Source organism: Podarcis muralis, chromosome 17 (assembly GCF_964188315.1).
Source record: "Podarcis muralis chromosome 17, rPodMur119.hap1.1, whole genome shotgun sequence".
Taxonomy (NCBI): Eukaryota; Metazoa; Chordata; class Lepidosauria; order Squamata; family Lacertidae; genus Podarcis; species Podarcis muralis.
The window spans coordinates 958,932-976,521 of record NC_135671.1 but is presented as its reverse complement, the minus strand read 5'-3'; the positions used below and the strand labels follow the sequence as shown (position 1 = coordinate 976,521).

Below are 17,590 nucleotides of genomic sequence, written 5' to 3'. Positions count from 1 at the left end.
TTCCATTTGCTCATCATCCTTGGGATGGTGCATTCAGAATGCAAGTGACGCATTCTCTACTTCTCTTCCTAGGTGGTGAATGTGACTGGAAACCAGGACATCTGCTATTATAATTTCCTGTGCGCTCATCCCCTGGGCGTCCTGAGGTGGGTGTGGCTGACTCACAGGCCACTGCTTGGGTTTACTTTTTCTCTCTCCTTCCTTTACAATCAGGAAGTAGATACAGTGGTGCCTCGCAAGACGAAAAGAATCTGTTCCGCGATTCTCTTCCTCTAGCGGTTTTTTCGTCTTGCGAAGCAACCCTATTAGCGGATTAGCGCTATTAGCGGTTTAGTGGCTTAGCGGCTATTAAAGGCTTAGCAGCTAAAAGGCTATTAGCGGCTTAGCGGCTATTAAAGGCTTAGCGGCTAAAAGGCTATTAGCGGCTTAGCGGCTTAGAAAAAAGGGGGGAAGCGAAAAAAATCACAAGACTCGCAAGACATTTCCGTCTTGCGAAGCAAGCCCATAGGGAAAATCGCCTTGCGAAGCGCATCGAAAAACGGAAAACCCTTTCGTCTAGCGGGTTTTTCGTCTTGTGAGGCATTCGTCTTGCGGGGCACCACTGTAGTGATCTATTCCTGTTTGTAAATGGACTGTTCTGTACAGGAGAAGTTCCTACATTTTTGAACTTCTGGTTTGGCTGGTAACGTTTACAACAATAAAATTTAATAAGATGTCCTTCTTTGCAGTGCTTTTAACAACATCCTCAGCAATGTGGGACACTTGCTTCTGGGCTTCCTCTTCCTCCTGATTGTGCTGCGCAGAGACATCCTCCACAGACGCTCCCTGGAAGCCAAAGACGCCTACACAACGGTACTACTACTACTAGTACTACTAATTTATTATTTATACCCTGCCCATCTGGCTGGGTTTCCTCAGCCACTCTGGGCAGCTTCCAACAAAGTATTTAAATACAGTGGTCTGTTAAACATTAAAAGCTTCCCTAAACAGGGCTGCCTTCCGATGTCTAAAAGTTTGGTAGTTATTTTTCTCTTTGACATCTGGTGGGAGGGCGTTCCACAGGGCGGGTGCCACCACCGAGAAGGCCCTCTGCCTGGTTCCCTGTAACTTGGCTTCTCGCAATGAGGGAACCGCCAGAAGGCCCTCGGAGCTGGACCTCAGTGTCCGGGCAGAACAATGGAGGTGGAGACGCTCCTTCAGGTATACTGGACCGAGGTCGTTTAGGGCTTTAAAGGTCAGCACCAGCACTTTGAATTGTGCTTGGAAACGTACTGGGAGCCAGTGTAGGTCTTTCAGGACTGGTGTTATGTGGTCTCAGTGGCCGCTCCCAGTCACCAGTCTAGCTGCCGCATTCTGGATTAGTTGTAGTTTCCAGGTCACCTTCAAAGGTAGCCCCACGTAGAGCACATTGCAGTAGTCCAAGCGAGAGATAACCAGAGCGTGCACCACTCTGGCGAGACAGTCCGCGGGCAGGGAGGGTCTCAGCCTGCATACCAGGTGGAGCTGATAAACAGCTGCCCTGGATACAGAATTGACCTGCGCCTCCATGGATACTGAATTGTACACATTTATCTTTGTCAGTATATCGGTCCCAACCCGCAGTGCGTAAACATTCATTAATCTGGCTGAACATTTTAAGCAGCGGCACAAATATGGCAGGCTACATTTCTTCTCGTAAAGGTGTCTGGTGTAAAAGAGCAAGATATTTTTCAAACAGAATTGCTACTACAGTTGTCACATCCAGCCAAAACTGTTAGTTAGACAGATGGATTTTTGTCTGCAGTACTGAATGAAAGACACTTTCATTCTATGCAGACTTCCAATGCATGATGCTGTTCTTGGTCCCTCTGTTTCAGGAATATGGGATTCCCAAGCACTTTGGCCTCTTCTATGCCATGGGCATAGCTTTGATGATGGAAGGTGTCCTCAGCGCTTGCTATCACGTCTGCCCCAACTACTCTAACTTCCAGTTTGGTAAGTGGGTGGCTTCTTCTAGCCAAGGAGCTAAGAGGTTTGTTTTCTTCTACGGATGTTTTGAACAGAGTCCCCAAGAACTGGTTTCGGATAGCCAAATCAGTGGCGGATCGTGGGGTCTCAGATTTCAACGGCATCCCGTGCGACACCAAAATTTGGCGCTCCATAACATATCATAGTTGCAGCAGCCCCAGCGTTGCCCCCAAGGCAACCAAACCGGTTGCACTCCCCTGAATCTGCCTCTGGCTGGATGTTTTGGGTTTCAGTGTGCTCGAGGTCCTCTTTCAGTTAGGGTGAACATAGATTTGAACACTATAGTAGCTTGGGAGAGATGTTGCTTTGAGAACTTAAGAAGTTATCTTTAGATAATGTGTTATTTGGGGCCCTGGAACAAAGACTCTCCTTCAGTCACAATTTTCCGAATTTTTGCCACACCCACGGGAGCCCAGAACTCTTACCTTGAAGAAAAATAGGAACCCCACTGTGGTGGTCTTGTTGTTGTCGTTTAGTCGTGTCTGACTCTTCGTGACCCCCTGGACCAGAGCACGCCAGGCACTCCTGTCTTCCACTGCCTCCCGCAGTTTGGTCAAACTCATGCTGGTAGCTTCAAGAACAGTGTCCAACCATCTCGTCCTCTGTCGTCCCCTTCTCCTTGTGCCCTCCATCTTTCCCAACATCAGGGTCTTTTCCAGGGAGTCTTCTCTTCTCATGAGGTGGCCAAAGTACTGAAGCCTCAGCTTCAGGATCTGTCCTTCCAGTGAGCACTCAGGGCTGATTTCCTTCAAAATGGAGAGGTTTGATCTTCTTGCAGTCCATGGGACTCTCAAGAGTCTCCTCCAGCACCAGAATTCAAAACTATCCATTCTTCGGTGGTGGTCTTAGTTCACAAAAACAAGAACCTTACGAGACACAATGGGGTGGTGATAGCGCCCTCTGGTGCAAAGAGAGGATTTCTCCTTTAGAAAAAGATTTGCCAGTAATACCACTGTTGCCAATTTGTTAGATACCATCGATATATCATTTTCATATACTTTTCCCTTAGACCATAACATGCTGTAAATTTTATATCCATATTCCACAATCGTTTCCATGCTTCCTTGTCTATATTATGACCAATATCTATCGCCCAGTGTTTCACTGAGGATTTTACTTGCTCATCCTTTGTCTCCCATTTCAATAATACTTTATACATTCTAGACAGCACTTTTACATTACATTCCAACAGGTCTCTCTCCAGTTGTGATATTTGTTCCCCAAACCCTTGTATCCTATCTTTCTTAAATACTTCATTAAATGATGATATTGTATCCATGTTGTTAATTTTCCTGATAATTCCTTTTAATATGTACTCTCCTCCCTCTTGTTTTAATAAATTTCTATAAGTTGTCCATCCTTCTATCATATTCTTTTTTTTTTTACCGCTATAGCTTCCAACGGTGAGAGCCAAAGTGGGGGTTTTTACCTCTAATAAATTCTTATATTTATTCCATACTCTATACAGATTCTTCCTAATTATATGATTTGTAAATCCCTTTATGAACTTTCACCTTTTCATACCATAAATAAGCGTGCCAACCAAAAATACTGTCATGACCTTCTAAATCTAGAATATGTGAATTCTCTAATGTCATCCATTCCTTCAGCCAACAAAGACAGGACGCCTCAGAGTATAGTCTCATATCCGGCAGGGGGAAACCTCATATTATTTTTGCATCTATCAATATTTTATCCTCTTTTTTATATATTTTAGAAATATATTTTGGCCATGTATTGAAACGATCTGTTGCCTTTTCTCCTCCTTTGACAGACACTTCCTTCATGTACATGATCGCAGGGCTGTGCATGCTGAAGCTGTACCAGACCCGCCACCCTGACATCAACGCCAGCGCCTACTCTGCCTACGCATCCTTCGCAGTGGTCATTTGCCTTGCTGTGCTCGGAGTGGTACGCATGTATTTGACACCCTCTGCCCTTCAGAGAGAGGGAACGAATCAGCAAAACTTTGGGGAGAGCTCTGAGAATGGGGTCAAAGGCAAATAGGCTGTAGCATCTGCAGCAAAATTGCCTGCGCAGCCTTACTCTCAACCTCTGCAGGATTCTCGTGGTTTTAGGCTCAGGTTCTGCAGCAGCCAAGTATTAGAAAAACAACCGCTACAGCTCCTTCCATACTATCCTAACTGTTAAGAGTTTCCAAGCGCCCAACTTATTTAAAGGACTATGTTGCTGGACATGTAACACTGTTGGTCTAATGGAAGTATGTGAAATGTAATGCTTTTGTGCCTAATTGAACCATTACGTGTAGTGCTGTATATAAGGAAACCATTACTGTCAGAGCTGCTCTCCGATCCCAGCTCACAGAGGATCACGCTAGCCAGCGTTCGCTTTATAAAAGTCTTTATTGAGTTACAGTTTCCATTTCCAAGCTGCTGCGTGCAACTCTACGTCTTATGGCTAGACCGGCGAAGCTCCGTCTGAGTCTCCGCCCCTCGTACACCAACTTAATATCCTCGCCTTGCTCCACCTTTTCCACCTGACCGTCCTTCTCTGGGTCCCTCTGCCCCCCGTGGTCTCCTCCCTCCGGGACTCCTCTGACGCTGACCCCCCGGACCCTCCTGTCTCCTTGCGTCGGGCTTTAGCACCTGGCTCCCTTTCCGGGCTGCTTACTGCGCCGCCTTCCCGTGCATTTGAACTTGGTGCGCGCGCCCAGCCTTCCACTTTCCGCTTGACCGTTTCTTCGCTCCCCGATGGGGGCGTGGTCACTCCTGACTCATGCCCTCCTCCCTGCTGCGAGCTGCCAGGGCTCGATCCCTGACGTCCTTCCTCTCCACTGCGCTCTGGTGGGGACGCTGGCCCCGATTTCCAACTGCTGCCCTCTGAACCCCCGCTGGTCCCTTCCTCCTGGGGTGTCCCCCTAGGCCCCCCCCCCTTGCTCTGGCCACTGGCGCTCCTTTCTGTGAATCTTCCGATTCACTGGAAAGACTCGGAGATCTCGGGTCGTCGTCATCACTCATCCTTTCTTCAGACTCCTCCCCCTCGCTCTCTGTTTCCTCCCTTGCCCTCGCCTCTGCTCCTGAACCCCTGACAATTACGATTGTAACTAACGCCTTATCTCGGTGAGGAGGGGTGTTATGTACTGAAGTTCTCACCCTGGGCCAGCAGGGGGATACTGTAGATAGTTTTTACTCAGGTCCACATATGCAAATAAGGGATCGAAAGTGACGTTCAGTGATTTTGCTCCGTGATTCAGCTCAGTGATTCAGCTCAGCTCAACTCAGAGAGTGGCCGCATCTGGGTCCATCAATCCCACCTTCGTCACCAGTGTTAAGTTGTGGGTGAACATAGCAGACGACACAGCGATTCTCCAAACAGCTCTTGTATATTCAAAGGTCAGAACAGAACTGTACTGAAGGGTTCAGCCAACCTGCTTATATAGAGCTCCACTACAACGTAACTGTAACAACTTTCAGTAACTATCCAATCACTGAACGTCACTTTCGATCCCTTATTTGCATATGTGGACCTGAGTGAAAACTATCTACAGTATCCCCCTGCTGGCCCAGGGTGAGAACTTCAGTACATAACACTAACACGGCCCTTTATACAAAAGAAGTGCTCTGATTAAAGCCCATTATTTTGCTCTAACTGCTTTGGGAACGGCGCTACCCTCGGTGCATGTCTCTCCCCAGTACTTCAGCTGCTTGTCGCAGATGCCGGGAAAGGTGCAAGGTCTCCCGGGACATGGGATGGCTGTTTCTGTACTCTGGGTTGAGTATCTACATCTTCAAACCATTCTAACAACCAGACATAGATAGGTTTGGGAAATGCCACCTGTCTGTAGAGCATCTATAACCTCTCATTGCAGAGAAGGAGACCTTTTTCATAACTGGACATAACGCACAATAATTCTTTTTCTGTTTGCTATCAGGTTTTTGGAAAAAATGCTTTGTGGTTTTGGATCCTCTTCTCAGTCATCCATGTTGTGGCCTCACTTGGACTCAGCACCCAGATCTACTACATGGGCCGTTTCAAGATAGGTAAGTTTGATGACAGGTGATTGACACTTCAGGCCCCCCTAAATATATTCACCTGGAGGTAAATCCACGGAACTGCTCAGCCTTTTACCTTTAGGATTGTGGCCCCAGAGATAGAATAGGAGTGGTGTTTATTCCCTTCATACTGTTTGTTTCTGGTCTATTAAATAAAAAGAAAGGCCACATGTTGACATGACCTTATGATTTCTGTTTATTGCCTGACCTGGAGATTTGGTACTAGGGAGTTTCACTTGACTCCCTATGAAATCTTACTTAAAAAAAAAATTATTTATACTCTTCAAGTTTATACATTTCACTTGACTTCCTTCCCCCTCTTTCTGCGGTTCCTTAAATTTATTTTTAATATCTTCTGCATATCCAAATTAACTTAATTTTCTCATTTACTCATCTTCTTTAAATATATACTCTTATAAAACTGCAGGTTATTACAATAATCCTGCCAATGTTCTTATCTGTTTACAATTTATCTGTAAATAGTCAATAAACCATTTCCATTCTTTTATAAAAAGTTTGTTATCTTGATTTCTTATTCTTCTGGTAAGTTTCACCATTTCTGCATATTCCATAAGTTTTTGTATCCGTTCTTCCTTTGTTGGGACTTCTGCTTCTTTCCATTTTGGGGCAAATAATATTATTGCTGCTGTAGTAGCATACATAAATAAGTTTCTATACAGTTTAGGCAGTTCTGTCCCTATAATTCCCAAAAGGAAAGCTTCTGGTTGTTGTTTTTTACAAAGGTTATTTTAAACATCCTTTTCATTTCATTATATATCATTTCCCACTAAGCTTTAACTTTACTACAACTTTATATGATAAAAAGAACCTTCTTTCTCTTTACATTTCCAACACTTATTTGATTTAGATTTATACATTTTGCCAATTTACTCAGTGTTAGATACCACCGATATATCATTTTCATATACTTTTCTGCTGAAAATTTTATATCCATATTCCACAATTGTTCCCATGCTTCCATATCTATATTATGACCAATATCAATTGCCCAATGGAATCTGGTACTGGCTTTGCCTCTGCCTAATGTACTTAACTGCATGCTAGTGCTGGGCTTTGTGCGAGGAATTATTCACCTTCCTGCCAGTGACTCAGGGAGGAGGCTGGTTGGGGTATATGTGTGTATGTAAGTGCATGCTGTAGGAATCAAACCAGCTTCTGCTTTAGTGGGCATTTGGGGTGCTGGGGGGCTTTCCAACGGCAGCACATACATTTATCCTTCTTTGCTGTGCCGTTATGCTCCTCTCACTAGCATCTTTCTCCCTTTCTCTTCTGCTTCGCTTGGCTGCAGATGTCTCTGATCCAGGTAACTAGCCCTTGATGTGAATCCTCTTTCCCTTTGGGCTGAGCATGCAGAAGCCTTGGCAGCCAGAATAGGAGGGATGTTCATTCTTCTAACACTTTAGGGGAAGGTCAATAGCTTGGGCTAGGGCTGGGCGATACCTGATTTTCAACATCGCGATATAGCACCAGCTAAACATCACAATATATCACAATGTCTGAAAGAAGGATGGAACTATGTACAATGGTACCTTGGTTCTCAAACTTAATTTGTTCCAGACTTTTGGTTTTGGAACGCTTTGGTTTTGGAACAGACTTCCGGAACGGATTAAGCGGCAGGGCAGTGTGGCATTTCCCATTTCAGCTCAAGTAGCGAAACAGGATGTGCCCCTCTACCCCTTGGCCATCAAGAAATGGTTCTGGATCAAGCAGGGTCCAAAATGCAGACCTGATTTATGTGAGGGAATGCAACCCCATTCAGAACAGGTTGGAAACAATTTCTTGTACCACATTAGGCCAACTAGTAGTCAGCTCACAACACTATTACATTATTAGTACAGTGGTACCTCTGGTTACGTACTTAATTCGTTCCGGAGGTCCGTTCTTGACCTGAAACTGTTCTTAACCTGAGGTACCGCTTTAGCTAATGGGGCCTCCTGTTGCCGCTGCACAATTTCTGTTCTCATCCTGAAGCAAAGTTCTTAACCCGAGGTGCTATTTCTGGCCTAGTGGAGTCTGTAACCTGAAGCGTATGTAACCTGAAGCATATGTAACCTGAGGTACCACTGTACAGTGGTACCTTGATCCTTGAACGGCTTGGCTCCCAAACAAATCAGCTCCCGAACGCCACAAACCCAGAAGTGAGTGTTCCGGTTTGTGAACGTTTTTCAGAAGCCGAACATCCGACGCCGCTTCTGCAGCTTCCAATTGAGTGTAGGAAGCTGCTGCAGCCAATCGGAAGCCACGCCTTGGTTTCTGAACTGTTTTGGGAGTTGAACGGACTCCCGGAACGGATTAAGTTCGAGAACCAAGGTACCACTGTACATTATTATTCTAAGAACCTTTGCAAGCCTTACGGCACAGTTGTTCTTGAGCTACAGTTCCCATCATGCCAGATCACTCACTGGCCCTGCTGACTGGGGCTGATGGGAGTTGTAGTCCAACAACATTTGGATCTCACCTTGTTAGCTACCCCTGCCTTACGGCGCTGGGATGTTTTCTTTGTTTTTGTGGAATTTATAACCTGCCCTTCACTATCTGGTCTGAGGGCAGGAATGCAGCACCCTTAACACAATCAATAGCAATAAAACCAGAAACGCATAGAAGTTGAAAACTCGGTAAAATAAGCAATGCCAGCAAGACACTGTACTCCTCTATTAAACAACAGCACTACTGGCCCAGATTTTTGGCAAGAGCGCATCTATTTGGGGCAAGATCTTGCTGAATGTGCAAGATCTCACAATTTTGGGGGAGATCTCAACCAAAACTGGCATGGAAATTGGCCAGAAGTCGCCAGCGCCTGGCAGGGTACATCGTCATGGTAGAGTGGGCGGTGTCCTTAGATAAAACGAAGCTCCTTCCTAGGAGCTGTGCTCTGTTAGGTTTTCACCCCCTGTGCTCTCAATCTCTGGCAGACTTTGGGATTTTCCAGCGTGCGGTTATGGTCCTCTACACAGATTGCATCCAGCAATGCAGCTGGCCAATGTACACGGTATGTATTTCCCCTGTTCTCTTTAGACATCTCTGGCCGGTTTGGAGAGCTGCTTATTCCCTTTTGCATCTGAGCATGCAAACATGGGTGTGAGAGAAAATGCTATCTTGCTTTTATTATCAAAAGGAAAGTCCGCAACTCTGAACAGATCATAGGTAAAGGTAAAGGGACCCCTGACCGTTAGGTCCAGTCGTGGCCGACTCTGGGGTTGTGGCGCTCATCTCGCTTTAGTGGCCGAGGGAGCCGGCATACAGCTTCCGGGTCATGTGGCCAGCATGACAAAGCCGCTTCTGGCGAGCCAGAGCAGCGCACGGAAACGCCGTTTTCCTTCCCGCTGGAGTGGTACCTATTTATCTACTTGCACTTTGACGTGCTTTCGAACTGCTAGGTTGGCAGGAGCAGGGACCGAGCAACGGGAGCTCACCCGGTCACGGGGATTCAAACCGCCAACCTTCTGACTGGCAAGTCCTAGGCTCTGTGGTATCATCCACAGCGCCACCCGTGTCCCCGAATGGATCATGCCTAATCCTTATGATATAAACTTAGAAATTTCAAATCCGTACTTACTTTCCTGCTCCCCTTGGTGGTCTCTGGGAAGGGGGCCAGACACTCGCCACACACAGAGCAAGAGGGGTGCTGGCAGGATCTTTGGAGCCAAACTCCAAGAGAGATTTACACCAGTGAGATCAGTGTGGAGTGGAATTCTATGTTGTCAGCCATTGACCTGGCGTGGAGCAAAAACATCTGGAAATCAGAATTTTGGAGTGGGGAACGAATGGAACAAGAGAAGTTGTTCTTCCTGGTTAACTTTTTCAGGAGAAATGGTGTATTGCAATGGTTAAGAGCACAAACTTTGAGACAGAAAGCCTGAGATTCAAAAGTCACCTCAGCCATTAACCTCCTTAGGTGGTCTTTTTAGCAAAGTGATTACTTCTTAGCATGGTGGATTTGATTTAAATCAAATCGATTTAAATCACTAGTCAGTAAGACTTGATTTAAACCATCTTTTACAGAAAGATTCATTCTTGCTGGTATCATCTTAATATTTACAACCAGAGCAAGGTTTCATTTTTTGGAATAATAAATTTTCAGAGAGTTTTTACAGTTATATCAAATATTACTGATTTGGTTATACTATTAGAAATACATAGACACATAATTATGAAATTATTGTGAGGTTTAATAAGTTAACTTTATATTTTGACAACTTTTCTGCTGTACTTTATTGGAAGGAGAAACAGAATCATTTCCTTAATAACAATTTAACCAATTTATTTAACTAAAACAATAACATTATAGCCTATGTATCCATGTTTGTTAACTGATGTGGTTAAACAATTTAAAAGAAAACTTAGACTGAGTTTCACACATGAAAAACTTAAAAAAAATATATATCCTTATTTTAGCTTTTGGACTATAATATAACTTAAATAGAAAACTATCTTTAGAAATATTTTTCCTCCAAAAGCATTTTATTTTAAAAATACAATTTAAATGAAAAAAACTTTGTTGTTTATTTAAAATATTGATTTTTATCCCCCCCCCCCTGCTTCTTAGTCAAGCAGCCCCTGTATTTGTTTATTTGCATATCTATCCTAGTTGCATAGGATAGGAAATTTTAATGTCACAGGGGGAGGTGAGGGGAGTAGAACACTTTATCTCCCTGCCATCAACCACCCAGCATTGATTCCAGAAGTGGAGGCAGGACACACCTCAGTTCTTCTCTTCCCACAAATCCGTTCTCGTGTTAAGGGCACACAGTTGATCAAGCATGGCTTCAGCCATCATGTCTGTTTTGGCCGGCAGCACAAGGGTAATTTTCACATGGGTAGATGGATGAAGTTATGGGACGCGGGTGGCGCTGTGGGTAAAACCTCAGTGCCTAGGACTTGCTGATCGTAAGGTCGGTGGTTTGAATCCTCGCGGCGGGGTGAGCTCCTGTTGTTCGGTCCCAGCTCCTGCCCACCTAGCAGTTCGAAAGCACCCCTAAGTGCAAGTAGATAAATAGGTACCGCTTTATAGCGGGAAGGTAAACGGCGTTTCCGTGTGCGGCACTGGTGCTGGCTCGCCAGTTGCAGCTTTGTCACGCTGGCCACGTGACCCGGAAGTGTCTTCGGACGGCGCCGGCTCCCGGCCTCTTGAGCGAGATGAGCGTGCAACCCTAGAGTTGGTCATGACTGGCCCGTACGGGCAGGGGTACCTTTACCTTTACTAGATGGATGAAGAAATAATGATTCCATTGCTCCTGGCCATCTCACTTGGGCTGGGCAGAACCTCTTAGGTTGGAACACCAGGATAACATGGGCTATCTGTTGCTCCCTCCCTTTGCCTCCCTCTTTGTGAAAGATCAGACAAGACGTGGAGGAGGTGCTCTTCATTAGTTTGTTTAAAACCAGAAATGAAAGTTTCTGGTTTCCTCTTTGTGGCCACAAAAGAAGAAGGTTGCAGACTTGTTCACTCGTCAGAAACTATTGTTTTCCATTGCATTTGAACCAGGCACATAACCTCATAATTATGTGGAGTATTCAGAACATTCAATTTTTTTGTAAATGCTTAGTAGCAAAGCATCAACAGTTACCTGAAAACATTTTTAAAGTTTCCTCGCAGGTATTTTGGAATCAAAAGGATGACCCGGCCCAAAGTGAGGCATTTTTCTGTCCCAAAGTTAAGCATGTACCGTATAAGACGCACCAGACCACAAGACGCACCTAGTTTTTGGAGGAGGGAAACAAGAAAAAATATATTCTGAATCTCGGAAGCCAGAACAGCAAGAGGGATCGCTGTGCAGCGAAAGCAGTAATCCCTCTTGCTGTTCTGGCTTCTGGGATAGCTGCGCAGCCTGCATTCACTCCATAAGACGCACACACATTTCCCCTTACTTTTTAGGAGGGAAAAAGCGAGTCTTATAGAGCAAAAAATACGGTATTTAACTCTCTCCCTTTGAAACCAATGGGTTTGATGTTTATCAGACGAGGTTTTAAAATGATCGTATGTTTGGATTGTCCCTTGGGCCTCTGAGTCTCCAGCTGCAACTGTGACTTGACGCACCTTTCTGGTTTGCTAATGAGGGTTCTTGCCTCTTTCCTCTAGGACAGAATGGTCCTGCTTGTCGTTGGGAACCTCGTAAACTGGTCCTTGTAAGTAGGGGGTTTTGTGGATGTTTAGCACACTCAGGGAATACAATCACAATGGGCTTACATAGATTAGCCCCAGAAATTCCCCCTCATATCTGAGGTTTTTTATATACTTTTGAAGCAGGGAGCTTAGAAATAATGTAAAGATTTTGCTCTCTAGTCGTTTTGTCTTCTTCTCTCCAGCCCCGGCCCCTGATAAATTGAAGACATTTCCCAAATATCACCCTGATTATTGTTAGTGGAGAAACCTAAGTTCCCTTAAACGTAGGGTGGGGGAGCCACTTTTAGCCTGAGGACTGCATTCAGACCTGGTCAGCCTTCTAGGGCTTTGAATGGTGAGCAGGGCCAGAGCCCAAAAAGCAAATGTTGCATACTTTATTTAAATATATTTTATGTCCATTTTATTATGCATTTTTCATTCAATCCCCCCTTAGTTTGGGGGAGAATTGCATGTAAAATACGGGACATGTGAAGTATGTAACGGACAGGTGTCAAATGACATCACGTTTGGCAGGTGGGCGGAGTCTGCTCAGAGTTCCCTCGTCAGCCATTCGGAGGGGCCTGATCCTGCAAATTGGCCCATGGTTGGAGGTCCCAATGCTGTAAAGGGAGTCCCAATTAGACTAAGTACTAGTTGCTCCTTAATTCTATGCAAGCATCTTCTTATATGCTTGACCTGCAAGATGGCAGCATCCCTCTTCACTATGTGCAGTGAGGGTGGCCGGTGATATTGGTATCATGAGCTATGTATCAGGATGGCAAGTTATGGGGGCCTGCACCTTGGATAAACATAACCCTTGTCTTTTTCCTTTCTTAGTGCCATTTTTGGACTGGTATATCGGCCGAAAGACTTTGCCTCCTACATGCTGGGCATCTTCATTTGCAATCTTCTGCTGTATCTTGCTTTCTACGTCATCATGAAGGTAAAGGAGTATCACTTGCAGCTCTTTTCTGTCATTATTGTGAGAACTTTAACAACTAGCTTTCATACGCGAGCCCAAAAGATGCATTGTGTGAACTTACCAGTTCTACCTGTCTTGTGTCAAACTATAGCAACACAGGGCTTGTTTCTCACGTCTTATTGATAATAAGTTTTATTGAGTTTTCGCTTTACAAATGAATGGCTGTCGTTGAACACACAAACTAGCATAGTCCCCAATCTGTGTGATAGATTCCCCAAAGAGAGAGTTACTAAAACTAAAGCTGTATCAAATACCCTCTCCAAGAAGACTGGGAATTTTTTTGGGGGGGTGGGCTGATTTTTTTGTTGTTGTTGTTATTTTTGACCAACAACCACTTTCAATTAAATTTATCATGTTTTGCCACCTTTCACTATTTTGTGTTGTGTCAATTTGTGTCAAAGTGCTCTCTCCCATATTATGTCATAGCACGTATTTGCAAGAAGGCAATTTTAGATTGAACACTTTGCTGGGCTATAATTACCTCCTGCACACCCACTCTAGTGGTAGATTTACTTTCTGAGGCTCCACCGTAGATGTCATGGGGATTATTGGATTCCTGTTGGAAAGGTAAATCCCTTGCTACGAATTCCAGTTTCCTGTGGTTCCAGAAGGCTATTCCTAACGCTTAGAATAGCACTGCACTTGGGTGACATCCTCCGGGTGGTTCTTCCTCCAGGGCAACTCTCCCGTAGCCATGGGAGAATGTGGGGTTCCCATGGCCACCTGGCAGCTGGCATTGCCAAGGACACCACCGTATGAAAAGTAACTTCCAGCAAATTGAAGCACATTTTTATCACTCTAGGATCAAATCAATGACTGGCAAAAAAGCAGCAGCAGCAGCAGAGATTTGTTTGGGTGGGGATCCAAATCTTTATGATGCACCCCTTTGGCTTAAATGTTCTCCTGGGAAGTGTCTGCTCAAATATCATTTATTGGAGGGGACTATTTTAAGGTTTTTCCCTTTTCAGCTCCGCAGCTCAGAGAGGCTTCTGCTCATCCCTCTATTCTGCATCGTGGCCACAGCCGTGGTTTGGGCCGCAGCCCTTTATTTCTTCTTCCAAAACCTTAGCAGCTGGGAGGTAGGTTTCCTCATTTGTTGCCCTCTCTTGCGCTTCAGGCACAACATACATAAATTTAGAAATACAGTGTATAATTGATTTCCTCCAAGCTTTCTAACGCTTGCAATACTCACGAATTTCCAAAATGATCTAACTGCCCAAAGCCACCCCCACAGCCTAATAATAATAATAATAATAATAATAATAATAATAATAATAATAGAAACCTGCACGTGATCCACATGCTTAAAGTTTAATCCCTGGTATTTCTGTTAAAGAAGATCTTGGGGGGGAAATTTGGCAAGAGTTGTGCTGGAGATCTTGAATAACTGCTGCCAGGCATTAGGCTAGATGGGCAAGGCCTTCTAGGACTGTCTGCTTGGCATGGCCTTTGCAATCTTGAAGACTTACTGCAGTAAACAGCTGCAGGAATTGGAGGGAGCAGCCTGTAACTCTTTATTTGCTCTGCCTTCCCATTGGAATCCATGTCTTCAGACTTACACCTCAAGCTCCTGGGGCAACGTTTTATTTCCGCCACCCTGTTGTTTCAAATGCTGAGACACGCCAAATATTTATGAGAATCAGTTGTGCAGAACCTGCCCTTTATTTATGTTGAGTTGTCCACCTCATGCTCTTGGGAGGTCTTTGAAAAAGTTTATAGAATGTACCCAATATCCTTGCTATTCAGGATTGCAGGAATGAGTGGGGTTTGCAGCCAAATGCACAGGACATCCGTGGAAGTGATACAACTTCGCCTCTCCCCAAGCACTACAGGAATAATAGTGTTACAAGCAATGAGAGCTTGCAACAGGCACACCCCCCCCACCCCGTTAACACATATTAAAACCACACGACCCCAGAAACCTGGAAGTGGGGGGAAAGACTTGAAGAGCCTCAACCAAGCTCCGCCTCATGAGTCGGAGGTGCAGTCGGAGGTGCAGCGGGGCTTTGCTGAGGCTCTTCATCCTCTTGGCTAACAGTTCCTGTGCATCAGCTGTTAGCTAAAAAGCCCCAGTGTGCTTCTTGGCTTGTAAGGAGACACTCCCCGGAGCCCTAAGAGGACCTACAGGACTGTCTCTCCTGGTATGTCCCACAGAGGAACTTACGGTCTTCAAACAAAAACATCCTGAAGGTCCCAGGCCACAGAGAGGTTAGGCTGGCCTCAACTAGAGCCAGGGCTTTCTCAGCTGTGGCTCGAATCTGGTGGAACGCTCTGTCCCAAGAGACTAGGGCCCTGCGGGACTTGACATCTTTCCGCAGGGCCTGCAAGACAGAGCTGTTGCACCAGGCCTTTGGTCAGGGCACAGCCTGACTCCCTCCTTTGGCAATCCTCACAGAACTCTAGCCTAATGGTTGCCATCAATTTGAGTTGAATTAATTTTTATAATGAAATGATTTTAGAATGTTGTACTATTTTATTGTTGTTAGCCGCCCTGAGCCCGGCTTCAGCTGGGGAGGGCAGGATATAAATAAAATGTATTATTATTATTATTATCATCCTGTTTAGGCTCCGGGGAAGGTCTCCTCACGAGCTGGAGGCACCGTGGGGTCCTTCTTATTTCACTTCTGCATGCGGGGGGGGGGGGGGGGGGCAGAACATAACCCACGTGTAAATGGGGCATCGCCTGTATTCTAGTCAGCCCTAGTAGTCAAGGGATAGGATACCACCAATGGTTTGCTGAAGAATTATTAACAAGGCCTCTTCCAAAGCCATGATTATCTGCTGAAGGCATCATGGCATATATCCCCCTCACTCCCCCAAAATATTTTTCCCCTGCTTCCGGGGGGTGGGGGGTGGGCACACATGTGGTAGGAATTTCTCTACAGCACCAGAAAGACAGAGCTGGAATTCACTGCCTGCGCCCCTCTTTTCTGTAGGAAACTCCCGCAGCGTCCCGAGAGATAAACCGCCCGTGTATCCTTCTGGGATTCTTTGACGATCATGATGTCTGGCACTTCCTCTCAGCAGCTGCACTGTTCTTCTCCTTCTTGGTAAGGTTTTCCTTAAAGTCCCTCTATCAGTGTTAGGCTGGATAGGCTTCCTGTCTCACCTGGTTCCATGTCATAGCACACTCAGCGCACACATGACCTTAAATACTTGTTGCCGTTTTAATGGACATGCAGGTCAGACTTAATTGAGAGAGAGGAGAGGAGAGAAGGGCCCTGCTGGACCAGGCCAAAGGTCCAGGATCCTTTTCTCACAACAGCCAACCAGATGCTTATGGGAAGCTCACAAGCAAGAAATGTGCCCAATAGCCTTCTCCTGCTAATTATTATTCCCCAGCAACTGGTGTTCAGTTTGGTAGGATACTGCTTGTAAGTGTGCAGGCAGGGCCTTAATCAATATGTTTGTGTTCTCATCAATTACTGCTGCTGTGAGTGGTCACTGTGGCTTTTTATGCCTCCAAGTTAAAGTTTAATATAAATGGTCACACCGATAAAATGCTGAACGCCTTCTGGGAGCCTCAAACAACATAAATTCATGCCAGCATTTGTTTCTTTTTATCTGCTGCAACTGAATTAATACATGAATTTCCTAATGGTGGCGAAGCTTGAAGGGCATGGTGTGAGCCCCCCGCCCCCCCCAACTCACCACCACCTTCTGCCCTGAGAGGGCACTGGGGCAGGGCATCACTTGTCTGGAACAGATCCCAAATAGGATCTATACAAGCTCCATCAAAGCCCAAGAATCAAGGGGACAGATGCAGCCCACGTAAGCAGGCCCAAATTGTCCCAAGCAATCTTTAGCGAGCTGCACTGGTTTTCTCAAAATGTAACCACATGTATTGTGCAAGGATAAGATGGCTGCAGCATTTGAATTGGGGGCCTTCTGCACACAGATGGGCCTTTCTGCTTTTAGGTCCTTTCCTGGGCCAACGCCCACAAGAGGCTAAAATGTATAGCCTTGGGCGAGAAGAGTGCTGGTGCAGGCTGCTCTAGAGAAGCCCTCTCTCTGTTCCCCTGACAATTTGTGTTTGATAGGGTGGGGAGGAAGAATAAAAAGGTCAAGGGACCCCTGACCATTAGGTCCAGTCATGGCCGACTCTGGGGTTGCGATGCTCATCTCGCTTTACTGGCCGAGGGAGCCAGCGTACAGCTTCCGGGTCATGTGGCCAGCATAACTAAGCCGCTTCTGGCGAACCAGAGCAGCGCACAGAAACGCTGTTTACCTTCCCGACGGAGTGGTACCTATTTATCTACTTGCACTTTGACGTGCTTTCGAACTGCTAGGTTGGCAGGAGCTGGGACCGAGCAACGGGAGCTCACCCCGTTGCGGGGATTCGAACTGCCGACCTTCTGATCGGCAAGCCCTAGGCTCTGTGATTTTACCCACAGCGCCACCCGCGTCCCTTTTGGGGAGGAAGAATAGAAGCAGCTAATAATCAGGAATAGGCTTCTGCAGATA

The 17,590-nt window shown here is 45.7% G+C and overlaps 2 protein-coding genes across 4 annotated transcripts in view; one reads left to right on the top strand and one right to left on the bottom strand.

Annotated features, from left to right (window-relative positions):
* The window catches only part of LOC144325956 (synaptonemal complex central element protein 3-like), a 258,614-nt gene that overhangs the window by 218,995 nt on the left and 22,029 nt on the right, over positions 1-17,590 (bottom strand). The gene's annotated exons all lie outside the window — the stretch shown is intronic.
* SIDT1 (SID1 transmembrane family member 1) overlaps positions 1-17,590 on the top strand; it is a 48,288-nt gene that overhangs the window by 26,771 nt on the left and 3,927 nt on the right. For 2 of the 3 annotated variants that reach the window (XM_077921207.1, XM_077921206.1), the window contains 10 exons: positions 73-146; positions 729-852; positions 1,857-1,974; positions 3,782-3,918; positions 5,900-6,008; positions 8,954-9,030; positions 12,121-12,167; positions 12,982-13,087; positions 14,095-14,205; positions 16,063-16,176. In XM_077921207.1, the coding sequence (XP_077777333.1) occupies positions 73-146; positions 729-852; positions 1,857-1,974; positions 3,782-3,918; positions 5,900-6,008; positions 8,954-9,030; positions 12,121-12,167; positions 12,982-13,087; positions 14,095-14,205; positions 16,063-16,176 (1,017 nt within the window). Of the gene's footprint in view, positions 1-72; positions 147-728; positions 853-1,856; positions 1,975-3,781; positions 3,919-5,899; positions 6,009-7,329; positions 7,345-8,953; positions 9,031-12,120; positions 12,168-12,981; positions 13,088-14,094; positions 14,206-16,062; positions 16,177-17,590 lie in introns of all 3 variants that reach the window. The other variant, XM_077921205.1, reaches the window with a different exon arrangement.